This window comes from Strix aluco, chromosome Z (genome assembly GCF_031877795.1).
Source record: "Strix aluco isolate bStrAlu1 chromosome Z, bStrAlu1.hap1, whole genome shotgun sequence".
NCBI classification, from domain to species: domain Eukaryota; kingdom Metazoa; phylum Chordata; class Aves; order Strigiformes; family Strigidae; genus Strix; species Strix aluco.
In genome coordinates, this window is record NC_133971.1 from 92,511,989 (window position 1) to 92,527,298 (window position 15,310).

The 15,310-nt window shown below is 40.8% G+C and overlaps 1 protein-coding gene across 6 annotated transcripts in view; it reads right to left on the minus strand.

Annotated features, from left to right (window-relative positions):
* Nucleotides 1-1,094: 1,094 nt before the first annotated feature.
* Nucleotides 1,095-15,310, minus strand: part of ST8SIA5 (ST8 alpha-N-acetyl-neuraminide alpha-2,8-sialyltransferase 5) — an 82,893-nt gene continuing 68,677 nt past the window's right edge. For all 6 annotated transcript variants that reach the window (XM_074812576.1, XM_074812574.1, XM_074812577.1 and 3 more), the window contains 3 exons: nucleotides 13,272-13,384; nucleotides 9,271-9,363; nucleotides 1,095-8,281 (listed from right to left, as the gene is read on the minus strand). In XM_074812576.1, the coding sequence (XP_074668677.1) occupies nucleotides 7,813-8,281; nucleotides 9,271-9,363; nucleotides 13,272-13,384 (675 nt within the window). In that variant the 3' untranslated portion in view covers nucleotides 1,095-7,812. The remainder of the gene's footprint in view (nucleotides 8,282-9,270; nucleotides 9,364-13,271; nucleotides 13,385-15,310) is intronic.

Sequence of the window (15,310 nt, forward strand, 5' to 3'; positions counted from 1 at the left end):
TCCCAATTTCTTCTGCTCTTTCCCTAAGTATCCACTCCTGGGCACTGTCAGAGACAGACTGTGGTGAAACATCTCTGTCATTCACTACGGCTTTTTATTGAGACTTTCTCAGAGGAAAGGCTGCAAATGCCACTAAGGAAAATGACGGATGCTGCAGTCTTTAGAAAATGAACCATTCTTTGATTGCTTGCTTAGCTGAGCAATTTGCAGTGTGATAGACAGCAATTATATCATCCAATGTCAATTTGTCTATTCATTTTTCCCTCTCCACATGTTTCCTCTTCTTGATTGAATAATCACTAACAATAATCACAAGCAGCTGGGGGAAGGAAGTACATCCATCAGTTTTAATGTCAGCAAGAATGAGAACTGATTCCTCCAGCATTCACCACAGCTCTGCAGCTTCAAAGTCATTTACATGTTCCTTATACCAATGCTAATATCATGATCACGTTATTTCTATTACCTACTCCTATTTCAGTTTATAATCAAGGAACAATAGAATGCTACAGGAAAACACCCCAACTCAAAAAATATATGGTTGCTTCATCATCTATTCTGTATTCACACAAATATTTTTAAATTTGTGGTTTAACTCTCCTGATGCTGAGAATATTGAGGGAAGCGTAAGCTTGTAAGCTTGCTGCGGCTCAGTAAGATAGACCAGACCCACAGAAGATGAGTTTATGTAATGGGTGAGGACAGTAAAGGACAGAGCTGTTAGGAAGGTGTAAGAAGGCAAAACCCGGAGATTGCAGAGGCTTTTCAAAGCTTCTCTGTGCACAGATTGCTACTTTCAGCCATAAATTACCTTACTGTGCCCATATATATTGTAGGCTACAATTGAGAATGTAACACTGAATGTCCAGTGATCAAAATACCATATTCTCAATTTATATCACTGTATAGCCCGATATATGCTTTTATATATCTGTATACATATATGACATTATATCATCATATAATTCTACAGTGGTATTTGTTAGTTATACAAACCAGTTTCTATCAGCTGAGCTTCCAACTCTCTCTGTTCAGAGACACAGAACAGCAGAAAACAGAAAATGAGTTTGAAGGCACAAAAAGTGGCCCAATGATTGCCTTTCCCATAAAACTGTTAAAGTTTATTCAATAGAATCAAATCATCTTTCAAACACAGTGACACAGACCAAAATATACCCTGATTACTGTTTTAGTTATGGCTTACATCAATTGATAGGCTTTCTATTACAACCATAATACAGCTACAGAAACAATAAGCAAAAATTACAGGGTGGAAGGTTGAAAAAGGAAAGGTGAGTCAATGGACACGAGGGATTAACATCATCATGAAACTACCATGACTCCGCTTGGATTTCTCCACCCCCACCATCACCCCCTTACAGAAATAACAAACATGAAACAAGCTTTATTTTTGTAACAGCCCAAGCTCCCCTAGCGTGAAGACACACAGTTTTGCTCCAGTACTTCCAAACTAAGCATTTGTTTTCCACCAGGTGAAAACAGGAGACATATTCAACAGGCAGCAGCTGTTTGATATAATTTACATGGGCTGAACGCGGAGGTTTGATCAGGGACCTCATGGTTGACAATAAGGAGGACCCAGAAATGAAGCAAAAATCACCATGTCCTGTCCCAGATAGAGCAAGTACAGGCAGTTTCCTCGTCTCTAAGGGGTCAGGCTCTAGTGTCACACTTAAGTGCATATCACTTGGCCAACACAAGGTTAACAAACAGGGATTAAATCAATTCCGCTTGCTCCCCACTGCTAAAATGGGTAATAACCAGAACCGTACAGAGCACTGGAGATGCTTCAGTGTCTTGGTCCGTCAGTTTCAGGTAAAACAGACATTTCGAGAACTAGCCAACACGGTATCTGGTTTTGCTGGCTTAACTTGTCACCATTTTACATGCTAACACATTTTAAGTGATTAGTACAGTTAAGAACGTACGTCAACTTACCCAAAGATCAAACACCGAGAACATTTATGGCTTCTAAAGGGAAAGTCAGACATGTCAATAACATATTTACAGCTTTCAATTCTTGAAGCACTGAGGCAGATTTGTCTTTCTTTAAGTTTTCCATTATGTCCCAGTCCCTCATTTCTGACGTTTCTCAGATACTCAGGGCTTCAGGAAGCATTGGAGGTGCTGACAGCCTTGAACTCAGGCTCCCTCACTCTAATGCTTAGAGTACATTTGGATTTCCCTTAAGTTTATTTAAAAAAGCACTTGAGTACAATTGCTTATTGATTTTGAATACCATGCAGACAACACAGGGATGCCCAGCAGCCTCACCCATATCAGGCAGGATAATAGTAAGACATAAAATGATAATAGTCTGGGAGGGAGTTTCGGGAGATGCAGGTTATTGGCTTGACTTACAAGCACTGGACCCGATGTTTTTTTCTGTTGAAGCCAAATGCAAATGTTGTGCTGACTTCAAAGGGAACAGGCTGAATCCTGCCTTGAACACATTCATATCACTGGTGAATTCCAGGCGGATATTTTAAAGCAAGCAGTAAAACCTCTTTTCTTGAGGCATGTGATTCGCATACATACAGTCAGGTACAGAGGGTTCATTTGGGATTTCATATGGCAATTTACACTACCACGATGAAATGCTTTGCATAGATGAGTTTGAAAAGATGAAAAGTGCTGAAATCTGGAAGGGAGAGAGACAGTCACAACATTTCTGCTTCCAGATAAGTTTGTTCTTTACGCACACCATTAAAAACACAGTATTGCTACTGCACTGTATCTACAATATATTAAAAAGTGTATCTGAAATCGAGAAAGTAAGAAACAAGGGGCTGCTCTTCCTGCCCATGATCAGGGCCTGTTTCTGGAGGCTTGCTCTGAAGTACACCGAACTTTCTACAGACTTCACTGGATTTTGGAAAAGGCCCTAAGCATAAATACTGACTCCTTTATTTCTAAGACCTCAGATCACTCCAGAATTTCCCAGGGAAACTGGCCCTTAAGGATCACTGAATTTTGTCATTTCCTTCTTCATATACTTGAAAAACTCCACAGTTCTCTGCAAGCTCAGATGCAAGCAAGATAGGGGGAAAGGACCACTTCAGAGCTCTCCATTTTCATTGCCCAAGCTTGTGCTCTCTACAATCAGAGCTTTGCTGACAAGCCACCAGGCCTCAGGAGATTAAAAAGCACAGTTTCCCTCTCGCTCCACATCTCAGTGCTTTATCCATCTCGGTTTCCCTCACACACAAACCAGGATTGCTCCCCCCTGCCATGGAAAGCTGAGCACGGGCAGTCCACCCACGTAGCTGCGCCACCAGCAGTGTTTTTGCCTTCAAGGTCTGAGCAACATTTCTACTGATTCACTGAACCTCCACAGAGTGGACTATTCTTAGAGCTGATTTCCTTCTGTCTACTACATCTAACCATCCCAAGTGAACATCACCTTTAATTTATCATCAGTTGAGCCTGCATGGGGGCAGCTTTTGTCAGGGATCAGGGGAGCTACTCCTGAGCACTGCAAGCTGTGAAGCTTCATCCACTATCTCTGTCATATTACTCCACAGAGCTAAAGGCTCTGGACCAGACCTGTGGTTGCAATCTCCTATATTCCCTTTACATCGCTTTTCTAGGTGACCATGGACCTACTCACCACAGTGCCTCTCCTCTCCGAGATCACAACAGGAGGAGCTGCCACAGCATGGTTCTCCCTTTGCAATTCATGAGCTGGTTTTGACAACTCTGTTGCAACCACAGAAAATATGCTAAAATATTATAATGGCCCTATCACCATTTAATCCACTCTGTCCAACAGCAAAGTTGGATTTCATAAATCAAAAGCAAGCAGCTAAACTATTTTGACTAAATACTTCCTTCCCTTTGATGAAAGCACTGGCAGATTTATAAGCCTCCTCTGTTGACCTGACAATAAAGGAGAAGCAGTCCAAGTTATGTTTTTCCGACTGAATTTGCATTGCCAGTGTATGCAGATCTCAGGAACTTCTTAAGAGATTCTCCTAAATAATATGAGGAATTGGGGATTAAACCATAATATTATCATCATTTTCTCTCTCCCTGTCTCAGATTTCATATCCTCAGCAACAGAGCTGGGATTACAGCTTGAGCTCAGGATGTGGTACCAGACAGCTGACAGAGTTTCTTCTTGGACAGATCAGATTTTTGTATCAGGGGATTTCTCTGGGGCCTGCAGCCTTTTCTGTGGGAAAGCACGACATGCTGTGCACGCCCTTTACTTGTTATAACAGTGTGCAGCAAACACACACAGCTTCCTGACAGTCATTTCTTATCACTCAGGTATCCCATTGTTCAAAGATAGGACATTTGAAGCTCTGACCACATGGGAGAAGGGAAGACAAAATAGCCTCAAACTCAGACAAATTCTTGATGCCAAAGGAGTATTTTCTTATGCTCAGTACACAAAAGAATGATGGCAGAAAACAAGGAGGGTCCTTCTTTCTGCAACAGCCCTTCTTTTCATCTGTTTAAGCAGGACAGGCAGAAGCTCAGGCTGGCCAATGCTGGGTCACCCAGCCCAGAGTGACATTGCACAGGTAGTGACCTCCGCCTAGCTAAAATCTCCTGGGCATATTTATTTGCTACCCATGGAGAACTGAGCAGCAGGTTGGGCCCATCCTCAGACCCTGCTCCTGCAAGCTGCCACCACACCATTTCCACTCAACCCCACAGATGCTGTGGTACAGCAACAGGAATCTGATTTTCCAGCAGCCAGTGCAAGGTAAAGAGGCCAAAAAATATCTGAAAGCTTCTGCATGTGGCACTTGTGACAAATGCCATAGTTTTTCAATCATTTTTTGAGCAACACCTGAAAAATGAATCAGAAAGTAAACGTGTTGCAACATGCATTTTATCTCAAGGACTATTTTCTATATATTTCTTTAAGTATCTTTCTGGCTTGCAAATCACTCCTTATATCTAACTATACATCTATGTACACTTTCACAGACGTGTCTGGGCCTGTTTCTGCAGTCCCTACACAAACAAAATACCCATCCACTTGAATGGGAGCTCTTTTCAGATAAATGTGGCAAGACTGGGCCTTTGGTGCATATGTGCGAGTATCCTACACACACATTTTTAAAATCACTAAAAAAATATAGTAGCTATAGATTTATAACAGACCAAAATTTAAACACAGTAAAGCTGCACTTGTTACAGTATAGCCTAGGTGAATTTACATTGCTCATTTATATGAAGGAAAGGAAAGGAAAGGTCTGTGACCCTGTAATTACAGGTTAACTGTAATTACAGTTTTGCTTATCCTTTTGTCTGTCCAAAAAGTCCAAAAGGATTTTTGAAACTAAAAAGAGGGGTTTGCACAGTTCCTTTCCAACATATGGGTGCTTCTCCAGTGCTTTCCCATCTTTTTTGAAGTATCTTCCACAACTTATCAGACTCCTTTCAGTTGCATTCATTCACTTCAATCACCATAGTAGAGAAAAATCCCTTACTAAAGAAGGTAAGCTTAGCAAAGCAGCAGCAGCAAAGCAATACTGAAGTCACTACTACTTCCATAATTAGGCAGAATAAGGAGTAGAGGCTCTAGGTACCAACTTCAGTGTCATTCTTGTTATCATAAAGCTTAATGCACAGCAAGATGGCCAACCCACGGGGTCACATTGCTCTCTAAATAGCACTTTCATTTCTGCACTTCATTATCAAAGCCCTTTGCACATAAATCTACAAAACACAGCAAAGACAAAGATCTCCCCTGCATATTAAATCAAGGAAACCGTTTCATCTACAAGTTCATTCTTAGTGTGCTGCATATTTCACAGCTAGCCGATATGAGGTGGTGCTCACTAACACACAGTGTAACTCTAAGACCAAAAGCACAACAACACAAATAGATAAAGCGCAAGCGCAGGTCCTTCACCTACCCCTGGATGGTATTTCCCAAGTGAGTTCTGACACCTTTATCAAGGATATGGGTTGTTTTTAAAAGTAATCAGACCTCTGGAGTCTAGTGTAAAGTTAAGGAAATACACTCTCTCATACCATCCAGGTCACTGCTGGTCAGTAGGGACTTTTGAAATGGTGACCATCTCGCTCCACTTGCTTTTTGATCATTTTATCTGTAGCGTGAGCAACTTTCACAGCTCTCAGATTAGCGCAGAGGCTTTTAAAAGAAGCTTTGTGCATTCATGCATTACAAAATCAAAATCCAAGTCCGGATTTGGATTTAAACCCCCTCCCCCTCAAAAAAAAAAAAAAAAAAAGTATTCCTCATATAGAACTAGCATGTTAAACTCCAATCCTCGATCAAAGATCTTGTAATTTAAGTAAGACAAGACAAGGCACTGGACAACAGCCCAAGTGCTTCAGACTAAGAACTTAAATGAGGAAACTCTGTTCATTTAACTATGCCAGCACAGCTCAAACAGCAAACCTCACCCTCACTCATACTGGTGTGGAAGGGCGTATACCAGCAGCCCATTACACCGCAGTTCAGCAGACAAAATAAACTCCTGCAATATGTGGCAGGAGTTTCTGCATCAGGATTTTGTCAATTTAACTGTATCAGGTGAAAAATTAAGCTTGGCATAACTGACAGAGTTGCATTGGTAAATTTTAAAGAGTACACCAGCCCTTTTACTATTCTAGCAACATTCTCAACATACAAAAATGTCACATTAAGACTTCTGACATCTTAAAATGCATAATTTTAAAATAAGCATCATAATCCAAGCCACAAAGTATCTTCTCTGTATTTTAACTGTTTCCTGCTCGTACTTATTACAGATACCTGGAAGTATTTAACTTGACCTGCAGAACAGTGAACCAACTTCAGATACTCCTGCAAAGTCCTGAACAAAAATCAAAGAGGAAATGCTTTTTTCAATCTTATGCTGTGATGATATTTGAACCCATAAATCAACTTAGAAAATATAACTACGTAATCCCCTTGCTATTCAGCCTGATATAATCTTGCAGAAGTGTGAAGAAGCATGTTTCTTCGAATAAGGACTCCAATCTGAAGCTGAGATGGTCACTGTATGAGGAAGTACACACATGGCTCATGTGTTAGCTAGATAGAAAGCATTAAAGACAATGAGGAAGAAGACATGATCAGCAGAGGAGACCAGAAATATAGGACACAAGAAGGAAGAAGAAAGAAACACTAAAACAATTGCACACCATGGTCAACACAGTTACCTGTGGCTGTGAATGGGAGTTTAACATTCTTTTCTATCCTGGCTGAAAAAATTCATAAAGTGATCTTGTTTATTCCTATCACATCTATCTGCTATTTTTCACCAATACTTTGTGACGTTACAGAACAAAGACTTCAGGTTATATACTTCCCCTTAAAACTATAATGCTAAAGAGTATTTTCAAAAACCCAAATTCCAGAGAACAGTGCTTTCAATAAAATCTGGCAATGACCCAAGGTACTTGATTCAGAAACCTATGTAAAGTCATACAGTCTATGCTAAAATTCTCCATCACTGATTCTCCTCAAAAGTTTGGTGCTTTTCTTCATAGTGAAATGATAACTATATTAATGTGCTCTGTTTATCCCTAAACCTATTGGAAATGTGCTTCTTATCTGACTTGCTTTCCAGGGCAGCACATACCCTGGGAGAGAGGAGTTTTGCTTCTCCTACATTGTTACGGACCCAACTCTGCTAGCAGGAAAGGTGCTGGTATCCTAGATCCTATGGGATGCAATGCCTTGAGGAAATTTATATCAAACAATTATTGCATAATCTCAGGGGGTAATAAAACCTCCTCCACCATACAGAGGCATTGAGTTCCTGTTACACTTTTGTGTCAGAGGAAGAAATGTCCCTGTCAACAGCAGCTACAGGTCCCTGTATGGACCCGCAGGATCCCCTTGCTGTGCATGTGGAGGAAGTTGAAGATTTCTGAGGGCATAGCATGAAAACCAGGGCGAGGTTTCACATTGTCATAATAGTGGTGAGTTATAAAAATCCCTGAGGGGTTCATGGGGAAGGCCCAAAAGCCAAAAAGGTGAACCTCTTCGCAGAGCTCCAGGGCAGCAGTCACCAGGATTAGCCCAGTGCTAATCCGCTTGGCCCGCACCCCTTGGCCGAGCCAGTAGCGTGAGACGTTGATGAGATACTGGGGATGAAAGTAATAAACAGCTTGCTGAGATTCAAAATCATCCAGGACATATTTGACGCGGATTGAGACGTCCGTGTTGCGAGTGTTGTAGAAAGCTGGCAGCAGAACGGAAGCGTTCTCGTAGACCTGGAGCACGTCATAGAAGGGTTTCCTCCATTTCTCCAGCTTATGAAATCTAAAGGGAAAAGGATGCAAGTGGTGGTCAGACCAGTGAGGACTCAATCTGGACCCAGTAGATAAGAAACCTTCAATGGGCTTTTACTGAAACATTTCTGATACAGAGATAATTGAAATTATGTTTCAATTAAGAAGGGGAATATATTTAGGTTTGTAGCTAAAGCATCAATATGAAATGTAGAGCAAAAATGCAGAGAATAAAAAAATACATATTCTCCCCTCTTTTGACAATACACTCATTAAACAGTGGACAAGCTTTGTAGACATTCTGATAATGTCTCACTTCACATTTTATTATAAAAAGTATGTAATTTTTCCAAGGTTTGGTCAGTTGTATAGTGCATTACGCAGTGCAGAACTGTATAAAAAAGTGGCAAATATCAAAGCAGAACAAAATCACTTCTAAAATGTCTAACTGTAACATTTAAAAGAAATCCACGATACAAGCAAATGTTGCTTGAGAAAAGAAACAGATTCCCCCAGCAAGAACGGAAAGCAATAATTAGCCTCATGATCCCAAACTCGTCAGCAATGTGGCATTAAGGCATTAAATTTAAATTTAAATTTAAAATCACTTAGTCAATCCTGGGTACAAAGTTTAACTGGCATTTTTCGCTACAATGTGCGCTGCTTTATTTAAGAATTTAGGGTGGGAACCAGTTGCTTCCACCCTAATGTGTCCGATACATTTGCCTGGGGCTTGCCAGCATGGTACAGGACTTCCAGGTGAAGAATGACTCCGCTGTTATGATTTCAGCTCATCAGCTTCCCATTTCCTGTTATCAGTGTGCAGGTTTAAGTGTTTAACACATTTCTATAAGTTGTTACAGAGTCCATATACTGAATAACTTAAATTCAGAATGAAATATATGATTCATCGCGTCAGTTTAAAGTAATATTGGAGAAAAGGATTCTCTGTAGCAGAATTTAATGAAAAGTAGATTTATAAAAGCAATAGGAGGTGAAAATACAAAAACCAGAAATGACCTCTCAGTAATTATACTGGGATTGACAGTCACGACATCCGTCTTTACCCCAACGTCCGTAAAGTATTTCTCAGATATAGGAGGTAAATTGCATCTATAAAGGAAAGAAATTAGTAAGAAAGTTAAACAATTCCTTGCACATTTTCAGGACTAGAAAGCAGAATTGATTTAAGCATTTCTTCCAAACAACAAATCTAGAAACAGATTGAGAATTTAAAATGCTATGAAATGTGTTGATGCCCAAACAATGCATTAAAGTAACAAGTTCTTAGGGGCTGTATGAAAACCTCTCTTCTACCCCAAGTCTGCCAGAGTTGACCCCTTTTTGTGGATGTAGCCAATGTTCATTCGTTTTGCTTCCTTAATAGCAGTTCAACTATTTACTTTGGCAGTTTAGGACAAGAAAAGGGATGAAGCCCTGTGGGAATACAAGGGAAGATTGGCGAGGTTGATTGTAAACACACTCAAGTGACTTGCAGCTGGGCTGTCAAAAAAGACATATATCTCACTAATTGTTGCTTAGCCTTGTGTGTCTGACATGTAGAATGTCTGCATTTAGATAACACAGGCCTGGGAGAGGCTCAGGGGCACCTTATCGAACATCCTTGAGATTCCTGCCCTGCTGTGGGAAAGATCAAAGCACAGTGGAAAAGTTCGCCTGCAAAGATCCTGGATATCTACAGGCAAAAGCAACAGGTTTGAGATCTTTTCTTTCTTCTCCTCTTTCTTGTTAGCACGGTCCGAGCTCTGCAGTGCCTGCATCCCCACTTGCGTGCCTCTGCCCGGGTGCTGCTGCAGAGATCCCCCAGGTTGTGAGGTAACGAGAATAAACTTGCTTTTTGCATGGTTTTGTGGTTGTTCCTGTGTCCTGCCTGTGCCGGCTCACCCAAGCCCCAAGCACAATCAGCCCATAAAATCAAAGACTTCCTCAGCAACAGCTGAGCTATATTCAATAATTAATAGATAAACTATATCTATAATATAGCTTTTAACATGCTTTGTTTTTTACCCAAGAGAATTTAGGGGAAATGTTCCACAAGAGAGAAATCTGTCCAGTCCTAATTAATCCAAAACTATCTGATTCCCTTTCTTTTTTCTTTATAAGTATCTCCTAGCACACTGTAAGAACTGCAGTTCTCACTCTACAGATTCACCAGAGGACACCAAAGCTATCAGGAGCAAACTTGTGAAGATTTGCAAACCTTGACTTTGCCCAGCCTCCACTCACTTTGGCCTTGACCTTGATTCATCATCTCACAAAATTTAGAGCATCTCTCAAGGGATGCTAAAGTTATTGAAACACACAAATGCACAAGCTATCACACAAGCTTTACTTCTATAGGAAACCCAGATTAAAAAAAGGTTCAGCATGTATTATCAGAGGCAATGTAAGTGGCCTTGCAACTAGTTTTACACTCAGTTTAAGCTAGCATTAGATCCATTTTGAAAACTTTTGAAGTGATCTACAAGCCTCAATAAAAGCCATCACTGTTAAGACCCCCACATCACAAAAATACTGCTGTGCCTAATTCCTAAACATCTCCATGTTTCTGAAGATCAGGGCTGAATAGGAGAAAACTGTGGAGGTATTTAGGGTAAGCGATGCTCGGGGTTTTCACAATTCTAAAGTTCAGCTGTCAGCATAATTTCTTAGTCACAGGGAAAGGGCGAGTGGGGGAGCAGAAGAATGCACAAAGTCCTTCAAGGTCCTTGCCAGACCCAGGAGGTTCATATCTACTTTCCAGAGAGTCCCTCTCTATCAGGTCAGAGAATTTTTTTTTAGCCAACTCATCCTCCCCATAGGCAGTGTTATTTCCAGCACTCTTCTACCCTAGGTCATGCAACGTCCTTCTGGAGGCCTCTAGCACCCTCAGTTCCACCTAGTACTGGGCACTGTGCTCATCAGATTATATTTGAAAAAGGTCTTCAAATACTCATCTTCAATATTTTTCAACAATAAACTGCCACAAGGATTAAGAAAGACTGAATTTGTTGGAAGTGATAATTCCTTATAAAAATGATAAAACCTGCACAAACTCTACTTTTGCCATAAGACTCCAAAAATTCATCCCTGCAAAGAGAGTAGTCCCATCTCTAAATGCACCGTGTTTCATCACAGACCTCTACTCTGGCCAGTAGATGGAGATAGACAATAACAACTAGTAAATGCAATTCATGTGTGTGTACTTTATATATTCTACTGAACTATAATTAATTGTTATCAAAATTTATTTCATAGAAAAATCTTGGTTGCATCCTGCTGGCCACAAGCTTCCTGACAACAAAAGGATTTTTCCAGGTGTCCTGAAGGAATCAATGAATGCTGGCACTGCTCCATAGGCAGTTTTTGAAATAATTTCAAAGAATTATTTCATTGGTGACCAAGACGGTGATTCCTGACGGTTTGGTATTAGACTGTAAAGTGGATACGTTTAGACCTGACCTTAAATACAAGCTTTACTTTAAAACTGATGTCAGCAGACCTTAAGCTCTTAAACACTAGCATGTCTTTGTGCTGGTTCCACATATTTCAGAGATGGTGAACCAGGGTTTTTTTTGCACAAGTACTGACATATTTATTCCTATTTTAGTTCTACTTAAGCCTCTATTTAATTAATTACTGGTACCAAAAGCAACCCAATTTCTAAGTTCTGCAGTGATCTGATCTGCTCTTTTTAATCATTTTTGGGACAGTTCAGGGCAGAGTACCAGTGGTAAAAAGGGACCTCCACTGAAAGCAGACATTTGCTGCCCATATTTCCACTTTGACTCAACAGCTTCTCATCTCCATGTGTAACGTGTATCACTCCTTTCAACCACACTGATAGCTGTGATCCAACACAACAGAAGGGAATCTACAGTAGTTATTTAATGTATACAGGGTACACTAGGCTTTGAAGAAGCAAATTATGTGAAGCCTGGACTGTTTCACAGATTAAAACTAAGACAACCATTTTCTATAAAGTGGGCACAAGAGGTAGACACAAGGGTCTGAAAACAATGAACAGCGAAGGTAGGACCTGTAAAATTCTATTTCTCATTTGATGCCAAATTAAATTAAGAATGCAGTGAGCCAAAATCTGACCTAATTTTTGCTGGTATGAAATCAGAGAAATTAATTGGTTTATGCACAGTTATTCTAAACTGCTGGCAACGTACCCAAAATCAGAAAACAGGCCAATAGAAGTAAAAAGATTTTTCTTTTCTACAGAACAGGTCATGAATCTGTGATCTAGTTGTCATATCCCATGACCTAGGCAAAGAGCTTAACAGGATTTAGAGAGGGATTAGTCATGCATATGAATAATTAAAAAATATTTCCCATGTATATTAAGGATGATAAAAGTGCTGATAAACTCTGTTATCCAGGGACAAAAGTTGTGGGACATCCCAGTCTACGCAAAACCTGAATAACTCCACATATGGTGGGGAGCACAATATGAAGACACTCAACCTCCAGAGTTATTCAAGGCATCTCCGCACAACCTGGAGTCTAGAGTACTGATTACTGTAACTCCCATTATCCAGCACTTGAGCTCTGCACCACTTCAGAAACACACTTCTGAGGCACGTGAACTGCACAGCGTGGAGCTATTAACATCTGGCCAAGCTGCCTGTCACGCAATAGAGGTTGTACCTCTGGTTCAGAACTGCGCCAGAAAATCATGGCCACATTCACAGGTCACTGCTTATGAGCTAATGTCCATGGAGGGATAAATCCACAACCTGAGTGACAGGGGATGTCCTGAAAGAGGACATCAAACTTTGTCAATAAGTCAATGATTAACTACACGGAGTTAGGGAGAAATAATTCCTCAAAGAATAATTTTTAAACAAATATATGTGAGGGGTTTTTTTCCAAAACATTGCTTTTTGTGCAAGAAGCAGGCTTGATAGGGCCAGTTTGACAAATCCCATGTTTCCATGTGAGAGAGAACAGGTTTGCAATTCTTTATTTGTCATTAAAACAGGCAAAAAGAAAAACGGTGCTGTGATGATTACCGGAACACGAAGTCTGCACTGTCAATCTCCCGGCCACATCTGCTGTTCTTCAGAATTCCTCCGTTCCCAACCACCGCACATTTCTTAAACTGGGAGCGGTGGTATGGCATATCCTGCAACATCACAGTAAGGAAACAGTTAAATACCCTGAAACATGGAGGCAACAAATCTTTTTTTTACTTTTTCCTTTTTTTTCTGCAGTTGCATCTTGCTGCAGATGCACTAATCATAGGAAGTTGACACTGGTTCTGGTCCACAGTATTCCTATGGTGTACATAAACGGGTGGGATTGTTTTCTGTGCAATTAGAGATAGCATGGGCAACTAACTCAGAGGGAAAAAAAGCAATAACCTGGTTTTGTCCAGACTTAATAACAGAGTAAGTCATTTCAGAAACTTGCTTTCCCTTCTGACTTCCACATGAGGGCATGAGCCATAAAATTAGCATACCCTAGGCATTGCCTTCTGAGCTGCCTGCACACTGCTCGCTCCTCAGGCTCTGATGTCCTGCTTTCAGGAAGTCTGCACCCATAGTTTCAGAGCAGCTAGTAAAGCCCAAGAAGTCTCTCTAAGTCAGACAGCACACTACAGCTATTTATCGGAACCTAGCCCAAATTTTAGTGCTTGCTACCACTAATTGTACTAATAGTATTAATGATTATTAATTGGCGCTTGTACTACCAGCAGTGCCTAGAGACTTTGGTCAGGCACCTTCCTGGACTTGTGTAGGCTGTATCTTTCTGAAATCTTCAGGCAAAATTCTGCCTTCATATGCAGACATGCAGCTGCTGCTGATGCCAGAGAGAGTGAAAATCATCTCCTGGAGAACAGAACTGGGCTGTCAGGGTGAGAGGGTTGTGACGCAGAACTGAGCCACGCTACGCCTTATGAATATGTAGAGATGTGCTTATATAAGCATGACAGCGCTCGTTTTGGTACATACATATTTTATCAATAATTTCATACCGCAAACTACAGAGAGATGTGATAGTGGCATGACATATCTAGGTGGTTATTCCCAGGATCTTTCCATAGCATTCATAAACCATGAGGCAAAAGGGCACGCAATTACACCTGTCTGAGAAAAGCAGCAGCTGCCTAACAGAGAGGCAAGATACAGTTGCTTGTGTTTTATCCAGAGATTTCTTAACACAAAATGCCTTGGCAGTCCTGAAAGGGAGATCAGAAGCCAGGTCTCCACACTCAGCATGAGGATCTTTGCCCTTGCAGTCTTGCTCCCGTGCTTTCAGCCCTTTATCTCCTACATTTGACATGCTGCAGCCCTGCTCCTAGGCAGAGGGTGGCTTGGGCCACATAGGTGCTGCCCAGTGAATCCCAAAGGCACTTTGGCAGGGGATGGAGCCCGCAGAGCATCCTCAAGGCATACCTGGATAAATACAACAGCAGCTATAGGACAGTCCTAGCAAAAGCGTAGGAGTCTAGACTTTTGTGCATTCATCTGTGCAGTCAAGCAGGGTTTTGAGGATACTACTCCTGGATTTTGGTGTACCCATTCTTTGCATGTCTCCAGATACCAAAACGCTTTCCTGGATCTGAGGCTTTCCCCTGCCCTGCCCCAGTTCCCCATGTGCACATTTAGATAACAGCACTACCCTACCTCTTAGTAGTGCTTGGGAAGCAAACGGATTAAAAGTGGTTAGACCCTGAAGGACAACATTAATGACACAAATCTAAGTACTTCAATATTTTTCTGACTTTCTGAAGGGGATAAATTTCAGTTATTTCCTCCAAATATGCCATTTTAAATTCATGAGGTGTGACCCGTGATAAATCATAGTCACATAAGCCCATTTCTGCACATCATTCACTCTGTGCAATGGGAATTGCTCACTGGTTATAACTTTGAATGACCCCCTAGGTCAAGGATTATTTGCTGGAAAGGTTTTGAATAGTCATTATGATGAATATATTTAAAAATTGTTCAGCCTATTCACAGAGAAGCTGCAAACAGAAATAAGTATAAAAATATTTGGTCACTGTGAATATGAATTATAAAATAATCATGCCCCTAAAAAAGCA